This window comes from Thamnophis sirtalis, unplaced genomic scaffold (genome assembly GCF_051295495.1).
Source record: "Thamnophis sirtalis isolate CommonGarterSnake01/CBP01778 unplaced genomic scaffold, rThaSir2_p1.2 scaffold_4, whole genome shotgun sequence".
Lineage (NCBI taxonomy): Eukaryota > Metazoa > Chordata > Lepidosauria > Squamata > Natricidae > Thamnophis > Thamnophis sirtalis.
Genome location: NW_028261384.1, coordinates 124,420,390 through 124,447,376, shown reverse-complemented (window position 1 = coordinate 124,447,376; position 26,987 = coordinate 124,420,390). Strand labels below are relative to the sequence as shown.

The following is a 26,987-nucleotide window of genomic DNA, read 5'->3' as shown; positions in this document are numbered from 1 at the left end:
TGCTTGTTGCGCCAATCCTACTTTAGGGAATCTTTCCAGAGGAGAGCAGCAACCTGCTCATTCACATACCTATGTATTTAGAAGAGGGGTACACAGGGCCTACCAGGAACTGTTGCATTCCAAGACCCATCATCCTGAAACCACATGGCCAGATCAAAGGCAAAGAGGGTTGTTATCCCTGACCTCTTGTAGGAATTATTTGGCTGTGAATTATTAGGTAGCAGTCTTGAAGAAGTCTTTCAAAGCTTCATTTGGCAATAGAATTGCTAACTTGGGAAAAAACAATCTATTTTGCAAAGGTGGGTAGTATAACCTTTAGGGCTACATGCAATATTTTTACCTCTCTCCACCCACCCCACTTGTAGAATAGTCCATACATGGAGCAGTTAGCATAACTACTGTGCTTCCCCAAAAATAAAACAGGGCCTTATTTTCTTTTGCTCCCCAAAATAAGAGTTTGGCCTTATTTTCCGGGAGGTCTTATTATTTTTGAGGTGCAGGAAACGGCAAACTGTGTTGCAATATTTTCCGGGAGGGCTTATTTTAGCACATGCGCTCAAAAGCTCAATTGGGCTTATTATCCAGGGAGGTCTTATTTTGGGGGAAAACAGGATATTTATTGCCATTCTCACCGTATCCTTTGCTGCCTTCTGCAAAAATATTGAGGCTGGTCCCAGCCCCCCAAATGTTATCCTTCCTGTCATAGTTTTAGCCTTATGTTGAATAATTCCACAAAGAATTCTAGTTAGCAATATAAGTACCTGCGCTGGAAACATGCCAAGCTCTGGGCTACTTTGCTGAATGCTTTGTAGGGTTCAAATTTTTCACATTTTGCAAACTACTAAGTTCACATAACATATTTAACCAGGCATAGCTTAGCATCCTGAATCTGTTAACATTATCTGAAGAAGTATTGGGATCTGTACTTGATACAGTTTTTGTGATTTTATCAGAAATGCAGAATGCCTTAAACTTATGATCTTTTGTTAGAGCTACTATAAAATTAGGTGCATTGCACAGTAAATGACATGATTTATGGATTCTGGTCTAGTCTGAGATCGGTTCAATTTTTATTTTTTTTTGCTAAGTCAACAAACTCCAATTTTAATGACTTACTTTATTGGAAATCTGGAGGTGGAGCCTTTGTCTATTGCTACTGTGGCCCAGTGACCTTAAATTTATGATGAAACTTTCCCTGACAGGCTGTTTCCTATAAGTAAAGTGTGGTGTTTTAATAGAGCAATTGGAATGGGCTGGGGCATTCAAATTGGTGGGAGGTTCCCTTGTGGAGTATCAGGGTTTTTATTCACAGACATCCAGAGAAGTGTTAAGAACTGAAGGAAGATGGAATGGGAGCAAGCAGAGGGGAAAAGAACTTGGTGAGAAGGAGACAGAAGAAAGGGGGGGTGGGCGGAATGGAATAGAAGCAGCAAAGCTTCAAGAAAACTAGGACAGTGGGAAAACAGGAAGAAATTAGGAGAATGGAAGTCATTGTGAAGTGGAGCTAAAAAAAAGACTGAAGGCAAAGAAGAAACAAATGCACTTTGGAGTTCTCAAGTTTGCTGTGAGTGGAGGTGGGCTTTATGAGTGCACAAGACTGGATGTCTTTCCTTGATCTTTGGTCTTCCAAAGAAAGAAGGTTTGCAGAGTTGGATTTCTTCACTCAAGACTAATTAATTGGTCTGAGAAGCTTTAGGAGCAGATTGGGCCGAGAAGAACCAAAAGCAGCACAAAGCGGTCCTTAACTTTGTTCCTCAACTTTTGCCCTCTTCCTTACGGTTGCAAAGATGGAGCAGATATTGGCTGTGAAAATTGGCTGCTTGGCAGGGCTGCTCCTCCTCACTCTTCTTTGCGGCCTCATTCCAGCCCAGATCAAGTGGTTCCACATGAACATGGCCAGAGGTGAGACATTTTTTTTTTTTTTTGGGGGGGGGGGGGTTGTCGTGATTTTCAATTAGGTCAGAACTAACATAATAGAAAACGCAGAGATGGCATCTTAAGGAAATTGGGATCCATTCTTTGTCTCATATTTGTTATGAATCCATTCATTTAGACCAGAGGTGTCAAGGTCAAGGCCCAGGGGCCGGATCTGGCTCTCAGGGTGCTTAGATCTGACCCGTGGGGCTGCTCTGGAAACAGTGAAGGACTGGCCTGTGGTGCCCCTGTCAGCAAAAATGGAGCTGGGGAAGCCCACATGCTCCATTTTTGCTGGCAGGGGGTTGCAGGAGGCCGTCCCAGCCAAAAACGGAGCTTGGGAGCCTGTTTTCACTGGCAGAGCGCTCGGGCCGCCACAGGCACCCCCAACATGAGTGATGTCAAGCTGGCCATGCCCCCAACCCCCCCTGATGTGGCCCTCAATGAAATCAAGTTTGACACCCCCCCTCCCCCGATTTAGTTAGACCCTAATTTGCGATAGGGGTGAATTGGTGACTCAGTATCCTTATTTTGCCTCTGAGATTTTAATGACAACATTGGCATGTACGATGCTTTATAAATCATAGGATTACCTTTCAGGCAGAGGAGCACAATCTGAAGTTAAATGACTTAATAAGCTTTCCGAGAGGCTTTAATTTAGCCTCCATTACCTTTATGTGAAGACAAGTTATTGAATACTTCAAACAAGTCATATTAAGTATAATTAATTTTAATAAGTTAAGGCAGTGTTTCCCAACCTACACCACTTTAAGCTATGTGGACGTCAACACCCAGAATTCCCCAGCCATGATATATTGACTGGGCAATTCTGGGAGTTGGAAATCCACACATCATTATATTAGAAGTGCCATATTGAAGATATATAGAGTAAATATAAAAATGTCTTTATGGGTCTCGGCACAAGAAGCTTTTTATACAAAAGAACCAGCAGCTAACCTATTGAAAATTGTGAGAAGAGGATGGCGAACATAAGATGAAATCAGAAGATCAGTTGATTACCTATTTATTTAATTTCTTGTTTGTTTATATTTGTATGGCCGTCCACTCAGTCTCCGTGACTCCTGGGTGGATTACAAAAATAAAAAGCCAATATACAAACCATAAAAGCAGTAATCATCCCCTTGTCCTGGGACCAACAAATCAATCAAACAAGCCACTTGATGGGCTACATCGCTTTCTGAGTTATCCAGACACGTTGACAAAACCCCGTCTTCTGAGCCTTACAAAAGAGTGTCTAAGTGCCAAATCTCCACAGGGATAGCAATAGCACGTAAACTTTTATACCACTTCATAGTGCTTTTACAGCCCTCTCTAAGCGGTTTACAAAGTCAGCCTTTTGCCCCCTAACAATCCGGGTCCTCATTTTACTGACCTCAGAAGGATGGAAGACTGAGTCAACTTTGAGCCGGTGAGTTTTGAACTGCTGAAGTGCAGCTAGCAGTCAGCTGAAGTAGCCTGCAGTACTGCACTCTAACCACTGTGCCACCTTGGTTCTTTGAATGATGTTCCAAAGGGAGGGAGCCACACAGAAGAGGCCCTTCTATGTTCTCCTTAGGGGAGGAGACTTGTAACATCCCCTGGTCCCATCCCCCCCCTCACTCAATTTTCAATGTATTTCATGTGTATAGTTAAAGATTTGGAATGGAACAGAATAGAATAGAATAGAATAATAGAATAACAGAGTTGGAAGAGACCTTTGAGGTCTTCTAGTCCAACCCCCTGCTTAGGCAGGAAACCCTATACCACTTCATTTGAACCCTATAATAATAATAATAAGGTATTTGGAAATCGATATAATAATAATAAGGTATTTGGAAATCGATATAATAATAATAAGGTATTTGGAAATGGAGCAGCACAAGACAGAATTTGAAACTTTACAAATTTTATACATGAACGGTACAAATGATGAACATGTAATTTCTAAAACATGCAAACTTTTTTTGAAACTTGACATGGGAGAACGAGTGAAAGACTTATGATAAGAATGAGCTAAGAACTTTGCACGTAATATGCTGATGAAACAATGATAAAATATGCGACCAAAAGGGCTGAAAATTAACATGCTATCATTCAAAAGACAACTTTTATGAAATGGAATGCCATTGCTGTCGGACTCCAGAAAAATTATCTAGAATGTATGAAAGTACTTCAAACCTATGTTGAAAATGTGGAATAAGAGAAGGGTCATTGTGTTGTATCTGGGGGACTTGCAAAAAAAAAAAAGCCCCAAGAACTTTGTGTTTAAACGCATACAGATGATACAAAGAATTTTAAAAGTTGACTTTCAATTGACCTTCTCTTGTTGGGACTAATGGATAGACAGAAAAGAGTTCTGGAAGGTCATATATAAAAATAACTGCTGCTAGATTATTATATGGACAAAAATGGAAAAAAACTGAAATACCTCACAATGGAAAAATGCCTGGTGGAGGTGATGGAATTAGCAGAAATGGCAAAATTGACTTTCTTACTTAAGAGAAAGAACAAAAATCACATTTATTAGTCACTGGAAATCCCATTAGCCACTTTTTGCTGAAAGAGAAAAAAATAAACTTGTGGTGTATGGATTTGATGACTAGAAAGAGTAGAATGGAAAGAAGTAATTATAAGAGGAAGGGAGAGAGAGAGAAAGAGAGAGAGAGGTGTAAATATAACTGCTTTTCCCTCCCTTCCCCATCCCCCCTCTCCTTCTCCCTCTCTCCTCTTTATCAGATGTAGGTACTACCCATAATAAATATGAAATTATATTTTTTCCATTTCTGTCTTTCTTTGCATTTTTTCCCTTACTCCTTTCCTTAATTTTCTGTTTCAAAATGTGTCTGGTTTATGTCTTTAAAAGTTTTAATAAAATCTCTCTCATTCTCCCCCTCCCTCCCTCCCTCCCTCCCTCCCTCTCTCTCATGATAACCTCTGGAGAAAAATACTGGGGGTGCGGGGTGGGTAAGACATCCCTAACGCTCCTTGGGGTGTGTGTTTTGTTAAGATACAGCCTGTTTTGCCATACTGCTGTGCTGACTTCTACTGTACAGTGCAGTGAAGTTGCCTTGATAACGGCTTCACAGTACTACACAGGGGGGCTCCCTCTGGTAAGGGGGAAAGATCCAACATAAGAAGTTATGTTTGGTCCGGACATTTCCCCCCTATAAATAAATGCCTTGCAACGCCGGGTTATCAGCTAGTTATATATAAATTAATTTTAATCCTGTACATTAAACCCTTCCTCCTGGCCCTTCCCATTTCATTGTCTTATTCTTTCCTACTCTTTGGAATAAGCAATGTAGCTTTACTACTACATTGTTGTTGTTTTTTAAACAGCCAAGTATCTCTCTCTGTCAGAAAGAAATTCTTCATCAGCTAAAGTTTGGCACAAAAACAAACAGCAAAACAAGAGGATGGAAGTGGAAGGAGGCATAGATAAATTAATATGTATGAGTTAAAGTAACTAGAAGTTTCAGGTTTGCACAATCCCAAGCGTGAAAACTTGGATGCAGAACAATTGCATGTAAATGCAGTCAAAATCAATATTCAAACAAGGTGTAACCTTGTTTAACCTTATAGAAGTTGAAATTTACTGATCCAAATCCAGGACAGATAGTCCTCAACTTATGACAGAATTGAGCCCGATGTTTCTGTTCCTAAGAAAGTGAGTTTTGCTCCATTTGATGATCTTTCTTACCACGATTGTTAAATGAATCACCACAGTTGATAAGTGAAACTGGCTCCCCCAGTGACTTTACTTGTCAGAAGTTTGCAAAAGTTGGCTACATGACTCCGGGACACCACAGTCATAAATATTTGCCAGCTGCCAAGCATCCTGATCACATGACTGTGGGAATGCTGCAACGGTTGTAATTGAAAAATGGTCATAAGCTACATTTACAAGGAATGGTGGCAAGTCAAGGACTACCCGTAAAATGTGAGTGGAATATCAATTAGATTTGAAATAAATAGCTTGGAACATTTCTTTTTCATTGGGTGTTGAAGTTGAGGTGATAGGCCTATTTAATTTCTTCATGCTGACAATGCTCATACATTTGTAGCCAGCAACTTTCCAAGCCAGGCAGTGAGGAATCTTTTATTTCTCTTTTCAGAATAAAAAAAAAGTAGTAAAATCTCATTAAGCAGGAACGAGGAAACATTTTCTGCTTTTCTTACCTTTGTCCTCCTGATAAAAATCTGGTTATACGTACATGCATATGACCTGAAATGAAGGAATCTTAATGGGACATTCAAAGCGAAACTTTTAGTTCTAGAACAGGGGTCGCCAGCCTGGGGCCCTGGAAGCGCATGTGGTTCTTACATCCCTCTGCTGCGCCTCCCTGTTGCTAGTCGACACCACAATTTTGAGAGGAGCTTCTAGTTGGGGTCGGGGAAGCACGGTGCGCCAGGAGGAGACACTATGGCAAGGGGCGGATTTCCCAGTCGGGTCCACAATTGATAGGGCTTTAGATAGGTAGAGGAAAAAGGACTCTATGGTGGAGACTCTATGGTCAACGAACCTGATTTCTGGTCAGCTCCAAAATTAAAAGGGGGGGGGGCTTCTGGTTAGGACATTTGTGGCTCCCAATGTTTTCTTTTCTATGGGAAACGGATCCAAACGGCTCTTTTAAGTGTTTAAGGTTGCCAACCCCTGTTCTAAAAAAACAAATAGTGGAACAAATAATTCATCTTCCAGATTTAAAGTTAGAAGAAAAGGTCCTCGGCCTTGAACAGTCTTGCAAAAATTAGTCCCGCCCCCCCCCCCCCAAAATGGTTGAGCATTCTTGCTCACTTGACACATAAAACAATGGGACGTATTGTGTTGATTCCTTAGTGAAATCTTCCCACGACTTCATTCAAGGTTGGTGGAACAGGGTAGGTGCAATGTCTCGAGTCTCCCTACAATTATTACTTAGTGAGGGCTGTGATGCTTATCTTGTCACCAGGTAGCCTCACCTTGTACAGGTAAGTTTGCAGAATTGGATGCTATCCATAAACAGCTCCTCCCAAGTAAGCAACTATTGGAGAGCGGGGTCTCAAATACACTGAAAGAAGCAAATCTATATAGAAATACCTGCTCAGAGTAAATTTTGTTTTTCCTTGATACAGATACTATACCAAAATATTATTCTTCAGGGGTAAGGTTTATTCCATTTGGCTTATTTGATGGAGGTGGAAGATACGACGGATTTGTTAAATGTTTTATGACCCGTCCTTGAAGTTACGACTGCTATCCATCCTGGTCGTGTAATTGCGTTTTGAGTATTTGGCAAAAATCTTGCATTTGCAACCAGTTGCAGTGTTCCACAGTCATGTGATTGTGATTTGTGACATTTTCCCAGCAAAAACCATCTACAATCGATTTTCTTAATGGCCATGTGGTTCACTTAATAACCACCTGATTTGCTTTCTGACTATAGTGGACTTACTTTAAATCCCAAAGATGTTTTTTCAAGAGGCAAAGGGACTCTCTGGTTTTTCTTGGAAGAACTTTTGCTTCTCATCTAAGAAGTTTCTTCAGCTCTGACTGGACAGGTTAGAGTTAGGATTAGGATTGAAAAAGAGCTGAAGAAGCTTCTTGGGTGCTTGGGAAGCAAAACGTCTTCATAGAAAAAACAGAAAGTCCAGCTGCCTCTTGAAAAAGCATCCTTGGGACAACCATACCTGGATGACTGAGAATCTCCATAGACACTTTATAGCATTGTAAAAGTTATAAGATTGAGTCTGGTCACCAACAATGACTTACGGCCAGAAAAATGTAATGATCACGGTTCCAGGCTCCACTATAGTTGTAAGTCAAGAACTACCTGTACAATTATTTTTTTCCCTGGAAAGGATTGCATTTTTAATTTCCCTCTACTGAGCATCTAAGCACTGAGCAAAGTGGCAATGCCTGTAGAATCAGTGGGAACAAAAACATTGGCCACTTTTTCTTGTTAAAAGATTTTTTTTTAAAAATATAGAAAATTGTATGATTAAGAAAGACCTAATTTATTCAGAATGAAAAAGATGGAACATATTAGAAACAATATCCTTATGCTACCAAATCTCAGCATAATCCTGAGACGACTGGAGAAACCAATTTGATGTCTAGGAGTTGCCTAACCTCAATATACCAATTCAGTTTTGGGCTTGGCAGTAAATCCCATTTCTCTCTTTCTCCCCTAGAGAATTTATGGGCGGAAAATAAGTGGCTGGGGACTGAACTAAATATATAAATTGCCTTTTTAAACCATTGCCAACATCAATGAAACCTGAGCGGTATTAAAAGATTTTTCTGGTCTTTCATGGGTCATAGCAATAGCAGTTAAACTTATACAGTACATCATTTCACAGTGCTTTACAGTCCTCTCTAAACAGTTTACAGAATCAGCATATTGATCCCAACAATTTACCAAGCTCGGAAGGATGGAATCAACCTTGAGCCAATCAGGATCGAACTGCTGACAGTCAGCAGAGGTAGCCTGCAGTACTGCATTCTAACCACTGCGCCACCATGGCTCTTATAAGTTGTCTAGCAGCCATTAATAAAAAGCAAGTACTTACGTAGCAAGTGTTCATTTGCTCCTCCAAATGTCAATAATGGATTTTATCCATGGTCCAGTTAGTTATTTCCTATTTCAATAAAGTAAACATTTTGCACAATCCTCTGAATTTTCATGTAGGATCACCACAAATGTAAATATTTTCTACTTCTGATAACATCCTCACTGATACAGATAGTCCTTGACCGAAAAGCATTCATTTAGTGACTGCTCAAGGTTGCAACAGCACTGGAAAAAATGTGACTTATGACTGGTCCTTGCACTTACGACCATCGCAGAATTCCCATGGGCATAGGATTGTGATTTAAACACTTGGCTACCAGCATGCATTTACAATTTTGTGGCATCTCAAGGTCACGTGATCAACATTTCAGACCTTCCCAGCTGGCTTCCAAAAAGCAAAGTCAGGGGAGGATGCCAGATTCACTTAACAAGGGCGTGAATCACTTAATCACCCTGGCAAAAGAAGCTTGTAAAATTGGGCGTGGTGATGTGATGACTCACTTAACAACCCCATTGCTTACCAATGGATGGTGTTCATAAGCCAAGGGTTACCTACCCTGTGTTTCTCTGAAAATAAGACCCCGAAAATCGGACCGGTTCAGCCGAGTAAGTAGTAAGTTGGCCACCCACGCACTCAAACTGGTTCTTTTGTCAGCGCGCCATCTTGATTTTTGGTTCTGCGCATGCGCAGATCAATCTCCATTGCAGAATGTAATCCCCCCCCCCTTTTCTAACATTCTGCGCATACACAGACCTTTTTATGTGTAAATATGCACACACGCGGAGTATCGAACCGGCAGTAATGCCAGTAGCAACCTAGCCCTACATTGGCCTCTTTTTCACTACAGAGCTCTTAAGGAACTTCTTCATATGGCAAGGCCAGCAAGACTTTCCTGGAGGCCTTTGCAGCTGATAACAGAGTTCCAGATTGATCCGGAGCTCTGTTATCGGCTAGAGAGGCTTTCCAGAAAACCTTGCCCAGAACAAATGGGACAAGGTATGCGAGTCCTGGCTGAACTGTCCAACTGTAAATAGTAGGGCAGCTCCACCACACCTATCCCCACCTGTTCTGACCCCTCTTGTCCCACACCAAAGCACGCCGAGCCAAAGATACTTTAAGGAATTTATTAACAGACAGTCAGGTCCTTGGCAGCAAATGAGCACAGACAAGCCTTGGCAGCAATCCAGCCTGCCAAGCTAGTTACAAAAGTTCTCCAACTTTTAGTCAATGTGTTGACTCCTGCAATGGGGCATGTGCACAAGCAGTCCTCTTATAGTCTTGAGAGGAGCCTAATTACCACCAGCTGAGTGCATATATCTCCTGTAACTGCGCAACTGTTCCTTATGCCTATCAGCTCTTTGATGCCGGGCATCCAGGAACAACTCCCTTGGCTCCTCCCCACTGCGCCAATGCTCAAGTGCCTCCTGGTGGCCAACCAGCCTCTCTGCACTCTGCTCGGAGTCGGAACCCTATCCAGGGACCTCCACATCTTCCAGAGCTGATTCTTAGGGCCCCTTGCTGTCGGAGTCTGGTGGCAGCTCCAACGGTTCCTGCTGGGCCACAACAGCACCCTAGCTTAATTTTTACCTGGGCACCCTGGAGTGGGCGGGGTCTTAATTAGGGCTTATTTTGGGGGAGTAGGACTTATGTTGGGTGCACATATAAAATCAAGCTAGGTCATATTTTCGAGAAAACATGGTATGCGTTGGATTGAGTCAAAAGCATTGGGTCACTGCACTGTCCATGGTGCTGGAAATTAGGACGTGGAGGGGGATGCTTGATGCTTGCAAGTGGATGATCCCCAAAACAAAGACTTGCCTGCCCAGGTGACCCTTAAAAATATTTCTCTCTTCCATTTATTTTCAGGGAAACATCGGCGCATCCTCAGTTTTATTGGCTGCTTCGCTGCTGGGGTCTTCCTCGGTGCCTGCATTATGCACATGGTGGCTGATGCCCTGAGAGACATCGAAACAGAAATAGGAAAACGACGGCATGCGGTGAGTGCTGTTATGAGAGCCTAGATTTCCATTTTTGCCATCCTGGGAACAAATACCAAAGTTCCATGATTCATCATTTCCTATTAGAAAAAAATAAGTTCATGTAGGACAGGAGAAAATTCTGATGTTCTGAGAGTTTCTAATTTACTAGTTACTTCACTGATTCCCTCTACAAGTCAATGTAATAATCTCCTTGGCTATCGTTTAAGAAGCTGAGCTAGTCGATCAACATATCAGCAGTTCAGCTGTTCGAATCCCTAGTGTCGCGGAACGGGTGAGCTCCCGTTACTTGTCCCAGCTTCTGCCAAGTTAGCAGTTTGAAAGTATGTAAAAATGCAAGTAGAAAAATAGGGACCACCTTTGGTGGGAAGGTAACTGAGTTCCATGCACCTTCGGCATTTAGTCATGCTGGCCACATGACCACAGAGACGTCTTCGGACAGCACTGGCTCTTCGGATTTGAAACTGAGATGAGCACCACCCCCTAGAGTCGGGAACGACTAGAACGTATGTGCGAGGAGAACCTTTACCTTTAAGAAATTTATAACGTAGGTTGATCTGAAAGTGACTGGCCCCAAAAATTGAGCCTGGATTTTCTTGTTCACTTCCATGACTCAATGAATAGTAAAACTATATACAGTTAAATCTTAACTAATATGGGGAAAATGCTATGATATACGATGTAATTACATAAAGAAAGGAGAATGATAATAAACTATATACATGGAGGATGGAATTTTTGGTATTAAGTATTATGGATGTTTAGCTAAAACAGGATATGAGGATTTGATGTTAATGGAGGATTTTATAAACAAGTAAATGAAATGTTAGCATGTGGTTATGGATTAAATCTTTGGCATAGTTAAGGATGAAGGATGTTTAAACAACTGTAGTCAACTAAAAGTGGAGGTATGATGATGTTAATATGCTAAACATTTGAGTTAAGATATTTGAATTAATATGAATTAATGGAAGAGATGCACAAAAACTTGTAACCAGCTGATATACTTTTTTATAACATATACTTGTTGTGTTTTTTCTTTTTTCTTTTTTTTGTTGTTGTTTTTTTTCTTTCTCTGCCTTGGTTTTTTTTGTGTGTTTTGATTCCCCCCCCCACTGTTGTGGGCATGTGTTGTTTATGTAACAAAAAAATAAAAAAAATATTTTTTAAAAAAAGAATAGGTTCCCATATAGAGTTTTTTAAAAAAATGAACAATGAACTACACCTTCATACGCAAGATCTCATGAAACTTTATCATCTGGAGATTTGGAACATGTTATTATTTTTTTAATGAGAGTGAACTAAATTGTATGTAGATGATGCTAGAAAAGTTGGTCAAATCCTCCTTTGACCAAATCAACCTTCAAATTAATTGTTGATAATTACTGCAAGCAATTCTGGATCAGAGTTAGCAATAATCTTACCTGGTAAGACAGTAACTTAAGACTATCTTTTTAAAGACAGTAATAAAATCTGATTTTCTTCTACCTTCATGGGTATGTATATCTTCTCACCTGCATCTGACGAAGTGTATCTGCCTAAAAGGGAGATGCCTTTTCCAGATGACTCTTAAAAAATCAGTATGAGCAGCAATGTTGCAAAAAGTTAAAATCATTTGGAAAGCCAAATTCCAGAACACGGAGGTGTATTTCAAATTGATACCTTCCTTTTATTTCTGCAGTAGCTTTGATTGAATACAGGTCTTGTGACCAAAACTTTGATCTTGTTTTGTTTCTAGGAGAGTGCCAGGTATAAAGTAAATAGCACCTACACGAGCACTGATAATGATTCAGAGGTAAGTATCCCATTGTTTGAAAACTTCCCTTCATCTTGACATTTACTAATCGGTTTACTATTGAATGGGAACTTGTAATCTTTTAGATGTTGGGTTCCAACTCCCATTGCCCTTGGCTATTGAGCATGGGATGATTGAAGTTGGACTTGAATGTGATTTCAATCACATTTGACTCAAAAGATGTATGACCTCCCAGTGCCAACGTCATGGTCTTCAAACTTTAATCATGATGAGAATTCTATGAACTTCCAGTGTTCTTGAATTACACAGATTTCTCATCACGATCAAGATTTGAAGACCATGATGTCAATAGAGGGAGGTCATACATTCTTTGAATCAAACGTGATTCCTGGTGACTTCAGGGGTATAGCTGTGTAACTCTCTTGGCAAAAATACAGAATGACTTCTCGTTGATTTCTTTTGGGGTTATAGGGTTATTGGTAGTCACAGTAAGTGTTTCATTGGGTTTTTTTTACTTCCCAGTTTAGTCGCGAATTCCTTTTTTTCAACAACTAACCAGGCCCGTTCCTGCTTAGCTATTGGAAATTAACTAAGATCTGCTAAATGCTGCTACATAGTTGGGTAAACCAACATCTCTCAACCTTGTCCTCTTTAAGATATATGGACTTCAACTCCCAGAATTCCCCAACCAGCAAAGCTGACTGGGGAAATCTGGGAGCTGAAGTCTACACATCTTAAAAGTTTCCAAGTCTGAGGAATACCAGGCTAGAGAGAAATAAACTCCTTGACTGTTACCTCTGTGAATCGTATTTTATATCGTTCTACTTAAAGTAGAACCACTAACTCCAATAGTTGGCCTGAATGTTCATATCTGTAACAGAATGGGTGTGGATCACCCAAGATTAAATTTTGTATTCGTTTCCCATTTTGCAATGTTTTCAATTACTTAATCTCCCGAGTTCAGCTTCCACGTGGTTTCAGAGATTCTAAAGATAGCAATGCCTATTTGATTTTCTTTATTAGATTAGATAACTTTAAATTATTTGTTATGACTTGTTTAGAGCACTTCTAATCACTGCTTTTATCTCACTGGTCCAGCTGGTATGATAACTTAACATGTGAGTAGAAAAAGAACTGCTCTTGATTTGCTGCCTGTTGGAGTCTTAATCTTTTTTTTTAAAAAAAATTGTTTGTTGTCATTTTTTTCTGGAAGACTTTTTAAAAAACCAAGCTTTAAAACAAGGGCAAGTAGATTGAAATGCAAAATTTTTGAACAATCGCTCTTAAGGCAGTGTAGTACTTTGGATTTAAATTTAAAAAGTTGCTTTCATGTATGCAGGCATATCTGGTATATAGGCTTCACCCACCAGATCCTCGTTAAATTAGTGATACTTTATCAGCATCATGCAGTAGTTATGAAAAGGGCATGACTGCTTTTAAGACACATCAAGTGGTACACTCCTAAATACATGCCCAAGAGTCATATCCAAAGCATTGCAAAGCCTTTAAAGCAGAAATTCGTTTTAAAACAACAATCTTGACTACAGGGTTGATTTCACAAAAGAAACTTCTCCCAACCCTAGTTTACTTCCTAGTGCATTTGTCAGGGGAAAGGAACCAGGATGACACAAATAGTTAATAGTGGTAACAATCACACTTCTATTACTGTCGGTTCGCTCAGGATACGCTTTTCTCTCACGCACACTTGATGCACACTACACTCGCATGCACAGTAGTAAAAAAATGAAGAAAAAAAGAGAAGATGATGCCACCTATGGCGCCACCAATAGGAATGGTGCCAAATTACTACCTATTTGGCTGAACCGATCCAAGCCGGTAGGAACCCACCTCTGCTCAGAAGGATAGAAGTGTGAATCAACCTTGAGCCGGTCAGGATTGAACTCAAGACTGTGGGCAGAGTTAACCTGCAATGCTTCATTCTAAACCACTGCACAAATGATCAGAAAGGCATGTCTATTGCTGCTCTCCTATCGACAGGAATCTTGCCAGACTAATGCACTCATGGCAGAAACTACTAGATAACTACTGCAAGCTTTAGGGAGGATTTGCTTTCCACCACCACCTCCTTCCCCTTAGCAATTCTAAGCTAGTCAGTCTTTTCACTCCTCCCAGATTCACTTCAGCTCCAGATTCCACTACGTCATTGGACTTCAATCTCCGGAATTCACCCCTTAGTAAGAGCTTTTGTCAGTAGGGGCTGGGTTGGGCTACAGTAGTAAAAACTGTAAGCTAGTGTGTTCAAATGGTATTAGGGTGGGGGTAATTTAGGAACCAACAAAGGTGTAATCTTTCACAAACTGTGGGATTTTTTTTACTCAATCACACCCTGTCCATAGATCACGAGGAGGTAACTTATGGCCTTCCAGGTGTTGCTACGCTACAGTTACCAGCATTCCTCATCATTGGCTATACTTCCTACTTCTCTTGTTGGCTAACTTGCAGCAGTGTTAGAAGCACCTAAAGCACTTTGAGGTTGAAAGAATTAGCTGGTGACATCACAGTTCCCCCAGGGATGCCTGATTGGGAGCTGACCAGCTCAAGGTTGACTCAGCCTTCCATCCTCCTGAGGTCGGTAAAATGAGGACCCAGATCGTTGGGGGCAATATGTGTTCTGACCCGGACTTTGCAGAAATAAGAAACAGACTCCTTGCCATTAAAAAAAAAAAAAACCACCCTCTTTATTTACCTCTTGTGAATTAATTGCATTCACCCACTGAAAGTCAGCAGACCTTATCAGTTCATTACGATAATTGCAAGGCCATGAGTTCCCAGCTGAAAGGCTGCAAATTAAATTCTGGCACGAATTTTGCTCATTGTTGCGTGAAGCACAATGAGCGAAATCTCCAGACGTACGGACTCTTGTCCTCTACGACAACCACTCCCCTTTCCTTCTACTTATTCCCCAGCCAGGGAGAGGCCATTCAGCATCCACATTTCATTTGCTTCCTAAGTCGACTCTTTGTCCTCCGTTGTTCACCTCTCCTAATTGCTGTGTGCCTACGTGCACCTGGAACAGGCCCCAGCTGTTCTTCGCCCTCACTCATCAGCCTCTAAAGGCATCTGCCTCTTCGGTGGCTGGGAAATGCTGGACGGCTATGGCTCTATCTCCGTGTCTGATGCTGAGCATCCACGAGAATCTTCCCCAGGCTCCAGAACTGGCCCAAGTTCTTCCCCAACCTCCTCATCAGCTGGCAGTTGACAGGCCACAACAATATCCTGACTCTGTAAACCGCTTAGAGAGGGCTGTAAACAGGGGTGGGTTTCTCACCCCGTTCCAACCGGTTCGGTTGGAACGGGGGCGGCGGCGTCCTCGTGCACACGTGCGGTGTACGCATGCGTACTAGCGTCTGTGCGACGCTCCAGCTGCTCCTGGAGGATCGCGCAGGCGCTGTATGCGTCCTGCGCATGCGTGGAAGCGCAGAACTCATCAAAAATGGGTAAGGACCGCGGGCTTCACCGTTCCCGGAAGTTACTTACTTCCGGGTTCGCCGACCAACCGGTTCGCAGGGACCGCCGCGAACCGGTTGAAACCTACCCGTGGCTGTAAAGCACTGTGGTATGTAAGTCTAAATGCTATTACTACTTGCAATTGCTCCCTTTGGAACTGCTAGGTGGGCAGGAGCTGCAGCGAATGGCGGAGGCTCACCTTGCCACACAGCAGCACTTGGGTCTTGGAGGGGGGCTTTGCTAATTATCAAGCCAGCATTCTAACTACATAATCCGCCACGCTCCTTCCTCTTCTCTTGCTTATTCTGACAGATAACAGGAGGGAAAGAGGCAAATCCAGGGGAAGGGAACCCATTTCAGCAGCCAGAAATCAGCCAAATTCTTTTGAAAAAGGAGGCTACCATGGAAGGCAAAAATGGGCAAGAACTGAACTTTCTTTATTTCCCGAGTTTTTTTTTTAATTTCCCCTGAAAGCAGAATGACTTCCTTTCTTTTATAAATTCCATTATTCTGTGGCTGAAGTTAGTAAAACTAGTAAAAAGCCCTTAATGGTATTGGACCTGGGTACTTGAGAGACCGCCTGCTGCCAATTACCTCCCATAGACCCGTTAGATCGCACAGGGTCGGCCTCCTCTGGGTTCCGTCTACCAGCCAATGCCATCTGGCTACCACCCGGGGCAGGGCCTTCTCTGTAGCAGCTCCGGCCCTTTGGAATGAACTCCCCGCGGAGATTCGGACCCTCACCTCTCTCCAGGCCTTCCGGAAAGCTGTCAAAACCTGGCTATGCCAGCAGGCCTGGGGTTGATGACTTCCCCTCCCCTCTCGACTTGTATGGCTGTATGACTCTTGTGCATTTTAATTATGTGTATTGTGTTTGTATCCCCTTTTCCCCTTTTGAGTTGTTCGCCGCTCTGAGTCCCTCCCAGAGAAGGGCGGCATACAAATAAACTAAATCTTACATCTTAAAAGAGACTTTAAAAGAAAATCACAGTTGGCTTGTCCCTGCTCTTAATTCAGGTTTTTCTTCAGAACTTGGTTTCTGGCATCAGGACAATAGGTTACACCTCCCGAAAGTATATTGACTCATGTCAGCCCATGTCCCGTAAGATCAAATTTGAGACCTAGGAAAGTGGGTGGCTTCTGAACCACACCTAACTCATAGGGCTATTGAGATAACAAATGAGTATTAGAAGAACTGCACATGTTATGGGTCTTTTTTTTCATTCTTCTTCTCCCAAAAGGTGTTTTTTCAAGATGCACCTGGACTTCCAGAAAGACTTTCTGGAAGACCAGTGCCTCTTGAAAAAGCACCTTTTGGGACAACCATGACCTGGGTGACTGAGAATCTCCATAGATTTTCATTCTTGTTCCACAGGGAGTAAAAAAGCAAAATTATAATTTGCTCTACACACACACACACACACACACACACCACCACCACCACCACCACCACCACCACCACCCCTAATATGTGGAGAATTCAGCCTTGCACAAGTTTGCATTTTGGAAATGTTGATATACTTTTTTTTAGGTGTCTTCCTGTAGTGGGTGAGAGATTTTTCTTTTGCTCTCAATACAAATGTTGATAAGGTAAGAGAGTAAGAAATTACTATCCATAAAGGAAGAGTTTCTGTTGAGTAATCCTTCACTGCCACCTGCTGGTCCAACCCTTGTATTGCCATGCATCAATTCTCCAGAATCAATAAAAATACTTTAAAATACACTGTATTGCCAAAAGTATTCGCTCACCCATCCAAATAATCAGAATCAGTTGTGAGCGAATGCTTTTGGCAATATAGTGTATATTTATTTATTTCTCAAACAAAAATTTACAAATTTGAAACAACATAATGAAAAAAACTGTGACAGGGATGCTAGGTACATTACACTTATGCACGAGTGACCTTGGGAATCTCTTAAATATGGGATGAGTTCCACAGAAATTAAGTTGGAATTAAAAGTTAGTAGCTGAGACAACTGCTACATATAAGATTTTCTTAGTTGTGCCTTCATTTCTTGGCCAAAGTGGATGAGTAGAGGTGGGATGGAACCCTGAAAAAGTGTAACATTTGCCTGTTAATCTTGAAAGATTTGAAAACGTTTGTACACCTCAACAACTGTTTTGCCATGCAGACTAATGGGTGACTTTTGAAAAGTAGCAAGGGGGGTAATTGTCCAGGTTTTTCAGTGCAGGGATAAAACTATAGTTGATCATGAATAAATAAATCTCCTAGTCTTGGATCCTTAGAGCAAATTGAACATAGTTATGGGGCCAGCAAAATCCAGATTCAAGACTCCATCCCACAATGGACATTCAATGGTGTTTTTTTTTTTTCTGGATAGATCCGACCAGCCTAAAATCCAAATTACAGAATAGAATAGAATTCTTTATTGGCCACGTGTGATTGGACACAGAAGGAATTTGTCTTTGGTGCATAAGCTCTTGGTGTACATAAGGAGAATAAAATACATTCATCAAGAATCATAAGGTATAACACATAATGATAGATATAGGGTACAAATAAGCAATCAGGAAACAAAATCAATATAAATTACTTACTTTACTTTATTGTCTGTACGTATATACACAGTTTACACATACAACGAAATTCACATAACACCCAGAGACAAGGCCCAACACACATAACACTCCCTAAACACACACACACCAAAAAAATTTCCCTGCCCCTAAACCCCCCAAGCATCCACACAACAGACCAAGTAGTGTTGTCCAACAGCTCACTGATGGTGGCCCTTTAATTCATTGTTGAGTGCAATTATAGCTCTGGGATAAAAGCTATTCAGAAGACATGAGGTCCTAGTTTTAATTGTTCTGTATCTTCTGCCAGAAGGCAACAGTCTAAAAAGATTGTAAGCAGGATGGGGAAGGGTCTCTGAGAATGTTTTGCAACTTCTTCAAACAGCGAGATGCGAAAATGTCATCCAGGGCTGGTAGCTGGAGCCCGGTGATATTCTGGGCAGTTTTTTTTTTAAATTTTAATTTTTTTATTTTTAAACAAACAAACATAAAAACCATCCTCTAGTTACATACAGTGTGTCGATTGGTTACAAAACCTTTGTTGCTCCCTCACCACAGTCTTCACTTACAATTTATACAGAATCTCATATTATCAATTTAATATATATGCATACAATTATTATCATTATTAAACATTTATTTGACTACAACCATTATTACTTCCTTTTATGTGAGAATAAATTTACATTATGGCATTTCATCACATCATCCCAAAACCATCCAGTATTATTACATCTTTATATTGTATTCTGTATAAAAAAATTTATCTTTGATTACGAAACTTTTATGTATTCTGGGCAGTTTTAATGATTCTCTGTAGAGCTTTTTCGTCCGCTGCAGACCTGCTCCCATATCATGCAAGAATGCCGTATGTCAGGACACTCTCAATGGTGCTGCGATAGTAGGACAGAAGTAGATGCTGAGATAGATTTATCTTCCGTAGCATTATCAGGAAGTACAGCCCCTTCTCTGCCTTCCTCACAAGCATGTTAGCATCCGTAGTCCATGAGAGCTCCTCCGGGATATAAATTCCCAGAAATTTAAAACTACCAACCGTCTCCACTTCCTCGTCATTTATGTACAATGGTAAATGTCCAGCTCTCGTCCTCCTGAAGTCAATTACAAGTTCTTTAGTTTTTTGGGGTGTTAAGTGTAAGATTATTTTCTTTACACCACAATGTCAGCCCTTGTGCTTCCTTCCTATAAATAGACTCATTGTTCTTATTAATGAGCCCCACCACTATCGTGTCATCCGCAAATTTAATAATTGTGTTGGTGTTATACAATGGAGCACAGTTATGTTTGTACAAAGAATAAAGGAAGGGGCTTAGCACACAACCCTGGGGGGCTCCTGTTCTTAGTATCAGAGTAGAAGAATGGTGAGATCCCATCCTTATTGAACTGTGGCCTATCTGTTAGAAAATCTCTTATGCACAAACAAATCCTCTGGTTTATACCCAGATTGCACATTTTCAGAAACAAACTATTGGGTAGAACAGTGTTAAAGGCAGAGCTATAATCCACAAATAGAAACCTTACATATGCTTCCTGTTGTTCCAAATGATTTAATACAGTATGGACAACAATAGACATAGCATCATCAGTTGATCTATTACTCCAATATGCAAATTGGCATGGGTCCAAAGTAGATGGAAGACTAGGGTTAATATAGTTCAACACCAGTCTCTCAAAACATTTCATGACAACAGGTGTTAAAGCTATTGTCTATAATCATTAAGAGATACCACTACTGTCTGCTTAGGGACTGACACTATAATGGATGTCAAAAATCATAAGGATACAGGATACATAAGGCTACATAAGGATAACTGCAGTCCTGACATTTTGTCCATTTGATTTTCTAGGACCGTGATGGCAAACCACAGGTGGCACGTGGAGCCCTCTTTGTGGCACGCGAGCCATTGCCCTGCTCAGTCTCACCACACATGCACGTACACCTCCTGGCAGCCAGCTGATTTTGGGTCTCTGCCGCACATGGGGGAAATGTGTGCGCATGCGTGGGGGGACAAGGGGGTCGCATGTGCATGCATGGGGAGAGCACGGAGTGTGTGGGCTCCTCGCAGCCCGTTTTTTGTCCCAGGAGGCTTCAGGAAGGCCTGCTAGGCCCAAAGCAGGATGCAGGGAGGTGCAGCGCCCCCGGCAGCCTTTTTGGCCCCAGGAGGCTTTAGGGAGGCCTGCTAGGCACAAAACATAGTACGGTTGGGTCATGTGCGCATGTGCGGGGGCATGGCACATAGGGTGTCACATGCATAGTCATGCGTGCGCAGGCGTTTTCAGCACACGACAAAAAGGTTAGTCATCACTCTTCTTGGCCAAGGTGCCAGTGTGCATCCCCGTTGGTCAGAGATAATGGATGCCTCTGTTCAGTGTTGAAGGAAGCAGCTGTTTCCTTTACAATTGAGTGTAATGTGTAATACAGGTCCTCATTCAGCAGCTTGCACTGAAAGTCAGCTTGCCTTCAGTTAACTTGCCTTTGCCTTGACTTTCAATATTCAACCAAATTGTTTCAACATCCAGCTAGATTTCTTTCTTCTTTCCAACATCCCCATTTTTGGCTAGAACTCAGAAACACCCATGTTTTTAAGACAAGGATGAGGGGGGACATGATAGCCTCTCAGTACTTGAGGGACTCTCAAAAGGAAGAGGAGATTGACTCCTAACAGGGAGAACAATTAACCAGTGGAACAGCTTGCCTTCAGAAGTTGTGGGTGATCCATCACTGGAGGTATTTGACAAGAGACTAGACATCCACTTGACATAGGGTTGGACTTGAAGACCTCCAAGATTTCTTCCAATTTATTTTGTTTGATTCTATTTTACTTTAGATTTACCATGTTTTTCGGAATATATCACGCACTCCCCCCCTTAAAAAAGCTAAAAATTTGGGGGTGTCTTATAATCCAATTGTAGCTTTTTCAAAGCTTTTTTTCAGCCATAATGAGGTGCTAACGAATGAAGCCATCTTCCATGCTTTGCCTGCTTTTCTCATTGCTGCTCCCTCCAATGATCAGCTGTGCTTTAGAAGCTGTTTTTCAGCCATAATGAGGCGCTAATGAGTGAAGCGATCTTCTGTTCTTTGCCTGCTTTTCTCATTGCTGCTCCCTCCAATGATCAGCTGTGCTTTAGAAGACCAGGGGATAAAAAGCCTGTGCACATCCTCAAAACCAGCAAACCTATGTGCTGAAACTGACCAGATTAAGAGGCTAGCCAGATGAGTATTTGTTAGGCAGAATTTTTTCCCCTATTTTCCTCCCCAAAAACTGAGGTGCATCTTACACTCTGGTGTGTCTTATACTCCAAAAAATATGGTATTTTCTAGGGCACCAGGGACCAGCACAATGGGGGAAGCTTGTCAAAAAGAGCTACAAGCTAAACATAAGAAGACATTTTCTGACAGTGACAGCAATTAATCAATATAATAGCTTGCTTCCTGAATTTGTAGGTGCTCCATCACTGGAGGCTTTCAGAAAATATACTGGACAACTATTGTACTTGCATAGTATAAGACTCCAGCCTTGAACAGACTGATGGATTAGAAGACCTCTAAGATCCCTTCCAATTCTATGATTCTATTGTTATTTTATCTAGATATGAGTTTGTTTGTATGCTTGGCAATTCAGTGACACAGGTTCAGGTTCACGCTTAGCCAGGCAAACTTCTTGAATGGATTTTTCTTCCTCATCTTAACCAACTCCACGGAACATTGTAAGAAAATTAAGAATGCTCTAGTGGAGGAAAGGGGAGTTTTAACTTGAACTAATACATTATACAGTGATGAGTGCTTTAATTCATAATGATTCTGTTTCATATTCATTATCTCTCTCTTTCTCTCTCTATCTCCCCGCTCTCTTCCCTTTCTCCCTTGACAGCTTTACCCATATGGAGAGCTCATAATTTCATTGGGCTTCTTCCTGGTGTTTTTTATCGAAAGCCTGGTGCTCCATTGTTGCCCCCAAGCTGTTCACTCGCATGGCAGCCAGGAAAACCACGAGGATCACAAGGAGCTCCCACCTTCTCACAGTTCCTTCCGGGCATTTATACTTTTCCTGTCACTGTCCTTTCATTCGATCTTTGAAGGACTCGCCATTGGTGTGCAAAAGGAGACCACGGACACCATCCAACTTTGCCTGGCCGTGCTCATCCACAAGGCCATCATGAGCTTCAGCTTGTCTTTGAAGCTAGTGCAGAGTAGCACCAAGCTCCAATGGAGGATACTCTACCTAGTGGTCTTTGCTCTGATGTCTCCAACTGGTATCAGCATAGGCATCGGCGTGTCTCTTTCCAATGGGGATGGGAGTGGTCTGGCCCAAGCTGTCCTTGAAGGGGTGTCAGCAGGAACTTTCCTCTATGTCACATTCCTGGAAATTCTTCCTTACGAGCTGGGTTCACATGAAAGCCCTCTCACCAAGTTCCTTTTCATCAGCCTAGGCTTCTCCATTATGGCCGTCATTGCCATTTGGGCATGAAACTCAAGCTCATGCCAAGGAACCTGGGAAACCTGCCCTCCATCAGCCATCGGACCTATTCCTGTCTATCTTCTCTGACACGTTATATTGTGTCTATTCATGTTGTGTATGCCATTATACTTTCCTTGAGTGCCATAGCAAAAATGAATCAAGAAGAGAAGCCTATGACAATCCTCCAAGGAAGTTTAAGAGACAATTTAGATTAAAAATAGTTGACTGTGACAGATGAAGATATCAAATGGACTCATTTTCTTGAGCTACTGGAAGGCTGTAATTCAGCCTTCTCAATCACTTGTCTTCCATAAAACTGAAGATTGTAGATTAAAACAAAACGTTAACAACAAAAACATAAGAAGCAGAGCCTTCTGCAATGGAGGTCAATGATGAAAATGGTGGTGTGTTGCCTCAACACAAGTCCACCTTTATCTACATGGGTCATGCTGCTGGATGGATGCACGAAAAAGTCATAGCTACTACTATCATAATTCTGCGAAGCATGGATTCCTGAGAGCATCTCTGGAAAGAAGTCAATAACTACTATCTTATTATTGCTAAGTCCATGACTTGGCTGGGAAGAATGTTTAAGGGTTGGGGATGGGATGTAAGTAAAAAGTTGAATGGCCCCTTCCTTTTTTAGGCAATCAAATAAAGAGAAGATAGGCCATTATACCTGGACTTAGAAAAGGAGAGATAATGGAAATATTAATTCAATATACTTTGAAAAATAACACAAAAACATATCCTGGTAACAAAACAAATGTTCATCCTGTAATTAAACATAAGGACATAATCATGTTGATGTCCCTTTTTCAAGCAAAACATCTTACTATATACCTTACTCCGGTGGTGGGATTCAAATTTTTTACTACCGGTTCTGTGGGTGTGGTTGGGTGGGCGTGGCTGGCTGGCTGGCTGGGTGTGGGTGATTGGGTGTGGACAACTCAATGTCATTCATGTCAAGGGGCGCTTCGCCTAACCTGGCTTCTCGTGACCATAGGGATACTGCAACAGTCGTACGTGTGAAAAACAGTCATAAGTCACTTTTTTCAGTGCCATTGTAACTTTGAATGGTAACTAAATGAACTGTGGTAAGTCAAAGGTTACCTGCACAAAAATACAAAAAGCTTCTTTGCTTGCAAAAAGCTCCCCTAAATACCAATCATTAGAAATACCTGCAAGCTCAGAGTTACAAATCAGGCAGGGTGCCAGATTCATTATTCAATTATTTCTTCAAAATGCTGCTCGTTGCATCCCAGCTGGAAGAACTCCAATAGGGGAGTATTTCCTCCTAACAGAAGTGTAAAAAGCTTAAAACAACCCTTCCCCTTTAAGAAAATCAAGAACCAGCAAAGGAATTTTTTTTAAAAAACCACCCAGAGTCAGTAAGTTTAGGGTACTGCCAAGAATATAATAAGGGTTAATGGAGAGGCAGCTTCTGTAAGCAGGGCAATAAAGATTAGGCTAGAAACAACACCAGAATGTTTCTTTCCTGCCTTCCTTACAGGATTGAAAGGAGATTTCTTCTAATAACCAGTTCTCCGAACTGCTTAGAAAATTAACTACCGGTTCTAGTGGATAGGCTAGAACCGATGGAATCCCACCTCTGCCTTACTCACACACCCATCTATGATACTATCCTACTAAGAAATGAACTGATACAATTGACAACTTCAAACACCAGAGTATAGATTTTATTATATTAGTTGGCATTGTTATCATTATTATTAAAGAACATTCAGACTTCCCAAACCTTGGAAGATAGAATGGCTTTTCTCTCCAATAAGTTTTCCATATGGATCTCCATCCTTACACACTCCCTCTGTTTTTTAAGTTGGCCGTGTACTAGCAGTCAGCACCAGAGTGGGTATTTTGTTGGTTCAGACCGGTTCACTGGAACCGGTAGCGAAAATCATGGGTGGCCTACTGCTCTACTGCATCCCATTTAGGCCCTTGTTTTTAGCCAAAGTGCATGCTTTGCAAACCGGTAGGGAAGGTAAGTGAATACCTCTCCTGGTCAGCACCAAGTAAGCACCTTGTCACTCATCATGTTTACATCTACAGCACTATGGTTTTAGTGAGTGACAATTGTTTGATATAAGATCATTCAGCGGTTATAATAGCAACATTCCTTAACAGTTTAGTTTAATAATAATTGTAATAATATCAATCTGACAATTACTGAATCTAATCTTTCACCATTTATTTATTTATTAAGCAATTTTATGTAGCCATCCCACTCACATACCATGGGTGGTGTGCAACTTTAAAATCTACAGTTAAAAGTTCCAATTAGTGACAAAATATTCAAACAAGCCACTTGATCAGCCTCTGAATGAAGGCCAACTGACAAAACCATGTCTTTGCAGGAAAGCCACAAGGTGGAGGTGAATCTTATCTCCGGGGTAATGATGTTCAAAAGCAAATGAGCCACCCCATAAAAGGCCCTTTTCCTAGGTGCCAGCATATCAGGGGTGAAATTCAACAGGTTCTGGAGAACCGGTAGTGGAAAATTTGTATAGTTTGGAGAGCAGGAAAATACCACCTCTGGCTGGCCCCAGAGTAGGGTGGGAATGGAGATTTTGCAGTATCTTTCGCCCAGGAGTAAGGAGTGAACGGGGATTTTGCAGAATCCTTCCTCTGGAGCGGGAAGGAAATGGGGATTTTTCAGTATCCTTCCCCCGCCATGCCCATCAAGCTATGCCCAAAACCAGTAGTAAAAAAAAAATGAATTTCACCACTGCAGCATATGTACTTCTTTGATACCTCCGGTAACATGCCCTGCCTTCCTGCTCTGATAGGCTAGGTAGATGTAATTGGGGAGACCTGGTTCATTAAATAACTTGGCTCCAAGTTACAGAATAGAATAGAACAGAATTCTTTATTGGTCAAATGTGATTGGACACACAAGGAATTTGTCTTTGGTGCATATGCTCTCAGTGTACATAAGGAAAATAAACTACATTCATCAAGAATCATAAGATACAACACTTAGTGATAGTTATAGATTACTGTTGTGGCCCAGCAGAATCCGTTTGAGCTGCTGATGGACTCGGATAGCGAGGAACCCTATGAGTCTCCTATGGAAGATGTGGAGGACCCTGGGCAGGGTTCAGACTCAGAGCAGGGACCAGAGAGGCTGGTTGGCCACCAGGAGGCGACTGAGGCATGGAGCAGTGGGGAAGATCAAAGCCAGTTTGTCCCTGACGCAGGTTTAAGAAGGGCAGAGAAACGGAAGCAGCAGCTCTGGAGGCAGACTGATAAGAGATAATCAAGCCCAGGTGGTTGTGGCTTGGCCCCTCCCAAGAGAGTATATAAGTGAGAAATTCAGAGGGGTCCTTTTGCAGGACACAACCGTTTGTAATAGTCTTGAGGAACTCTTCTCTGGTCTGTTTTGTATTTCCGTTCTGTTTGGTTTGGGTTGCTGCCAACCCTTCTTGCATGAGAGTATTGTCTGGGCTTTCAGCTAATGGAGTTGTAATTCCTGTGATTAAAGAGTGGCAAATAGCCAAGCCTGTGTCTACGTTACTCACAGGCCGGAGGTGGGGGGGTCAGAACAGATTACTAATAAGCAATCCAATTATACATGGTTATATTCATACATGGGAAGAGTTAGGTACTAGGAAGCCAAATTGTTGGAAGAAATGTCGATCTGGGCTCAGTTGCAAGTGAGGAAAAATACCCTGGAAACATGGAGGCTGTTTGAAAAGATGGTTTAATGGTGGACAGGATCACATGCCTTGGAACTCCTGGGTGAAAAGAGGGATCACACGCTTCAAGATGTTGGGTGAAGAAGAAAAAGAGGCGAGATGCTGAGTTTTATACCCTCTTCTGGGCCGCACCTTAGAACTTCCTGTCCCAGTGTTAGGAATGTATTCTGATTGGTTGTCAGACTCCCAGAGGTGGAGTGCTCTTAGCTACCTTTGTAGGCTATCCCAAGACTCAAGCTTGTTTAAGCATTGCTGGCTGATGTAATCTTCCCAGGTGCCATGTGGTGAGATGGGTAGAGGGCTAATTCCACTTTCGTTATGTAGAACAGACAGACTCAGGCCTTAATGGCCCATTGTGGACCATTAACACGTGGAGGTTTGAAGGTGATAACCAGCACCTTCAATTATATCTAGAAGCTAGTTGGTAGCATATAAATTTGGACTTTCTTGCAACCATATGGGCTGTCGTATTTTCAGACAACTGAAGCTTCCAGATGCTCTTCAAGGATAGTCCCATGTAAAATGCATTGTAGCAGTCCAAACCAGAGTTAACCAAGGCATGGGTAA

General features: G+C 41.7%; 1 protein-coding gene across 1 annotated transcript; it reads left to right on the top strand.

Annotated features, from left to right (window-relative positions):
• Nucleotides 1-1,372: 1,372 nt before the first annotated feature.
• On the top strand, nucleotides 1,373-23,551 carry SLC39A2 (solute carrier family 39 member 2). The gene is made up of 4 exons (XM_087714109.1): nucleotides 1,373-1,902; nucleotides 10,333-10,463; nucleotides 12,202-12,258; nucleotides 22,117-23,551. The coding sequence occupies exons 1-4, from the start codon at nucleotides 1,788-1,790 to the stop codon at nucleotides 22,711-22,713; spliced, it is 900 nt and encodes a 299-aa protein (XP_087570235.1). The 5' UTR covers nucleotides 1,373-1,787; the 3' UTR covers nucleotides 22,714-23,551.
• The last annotated feature ends 3,436 nt before the right edge of the window (nucleotides 23,552-26,987 follow it).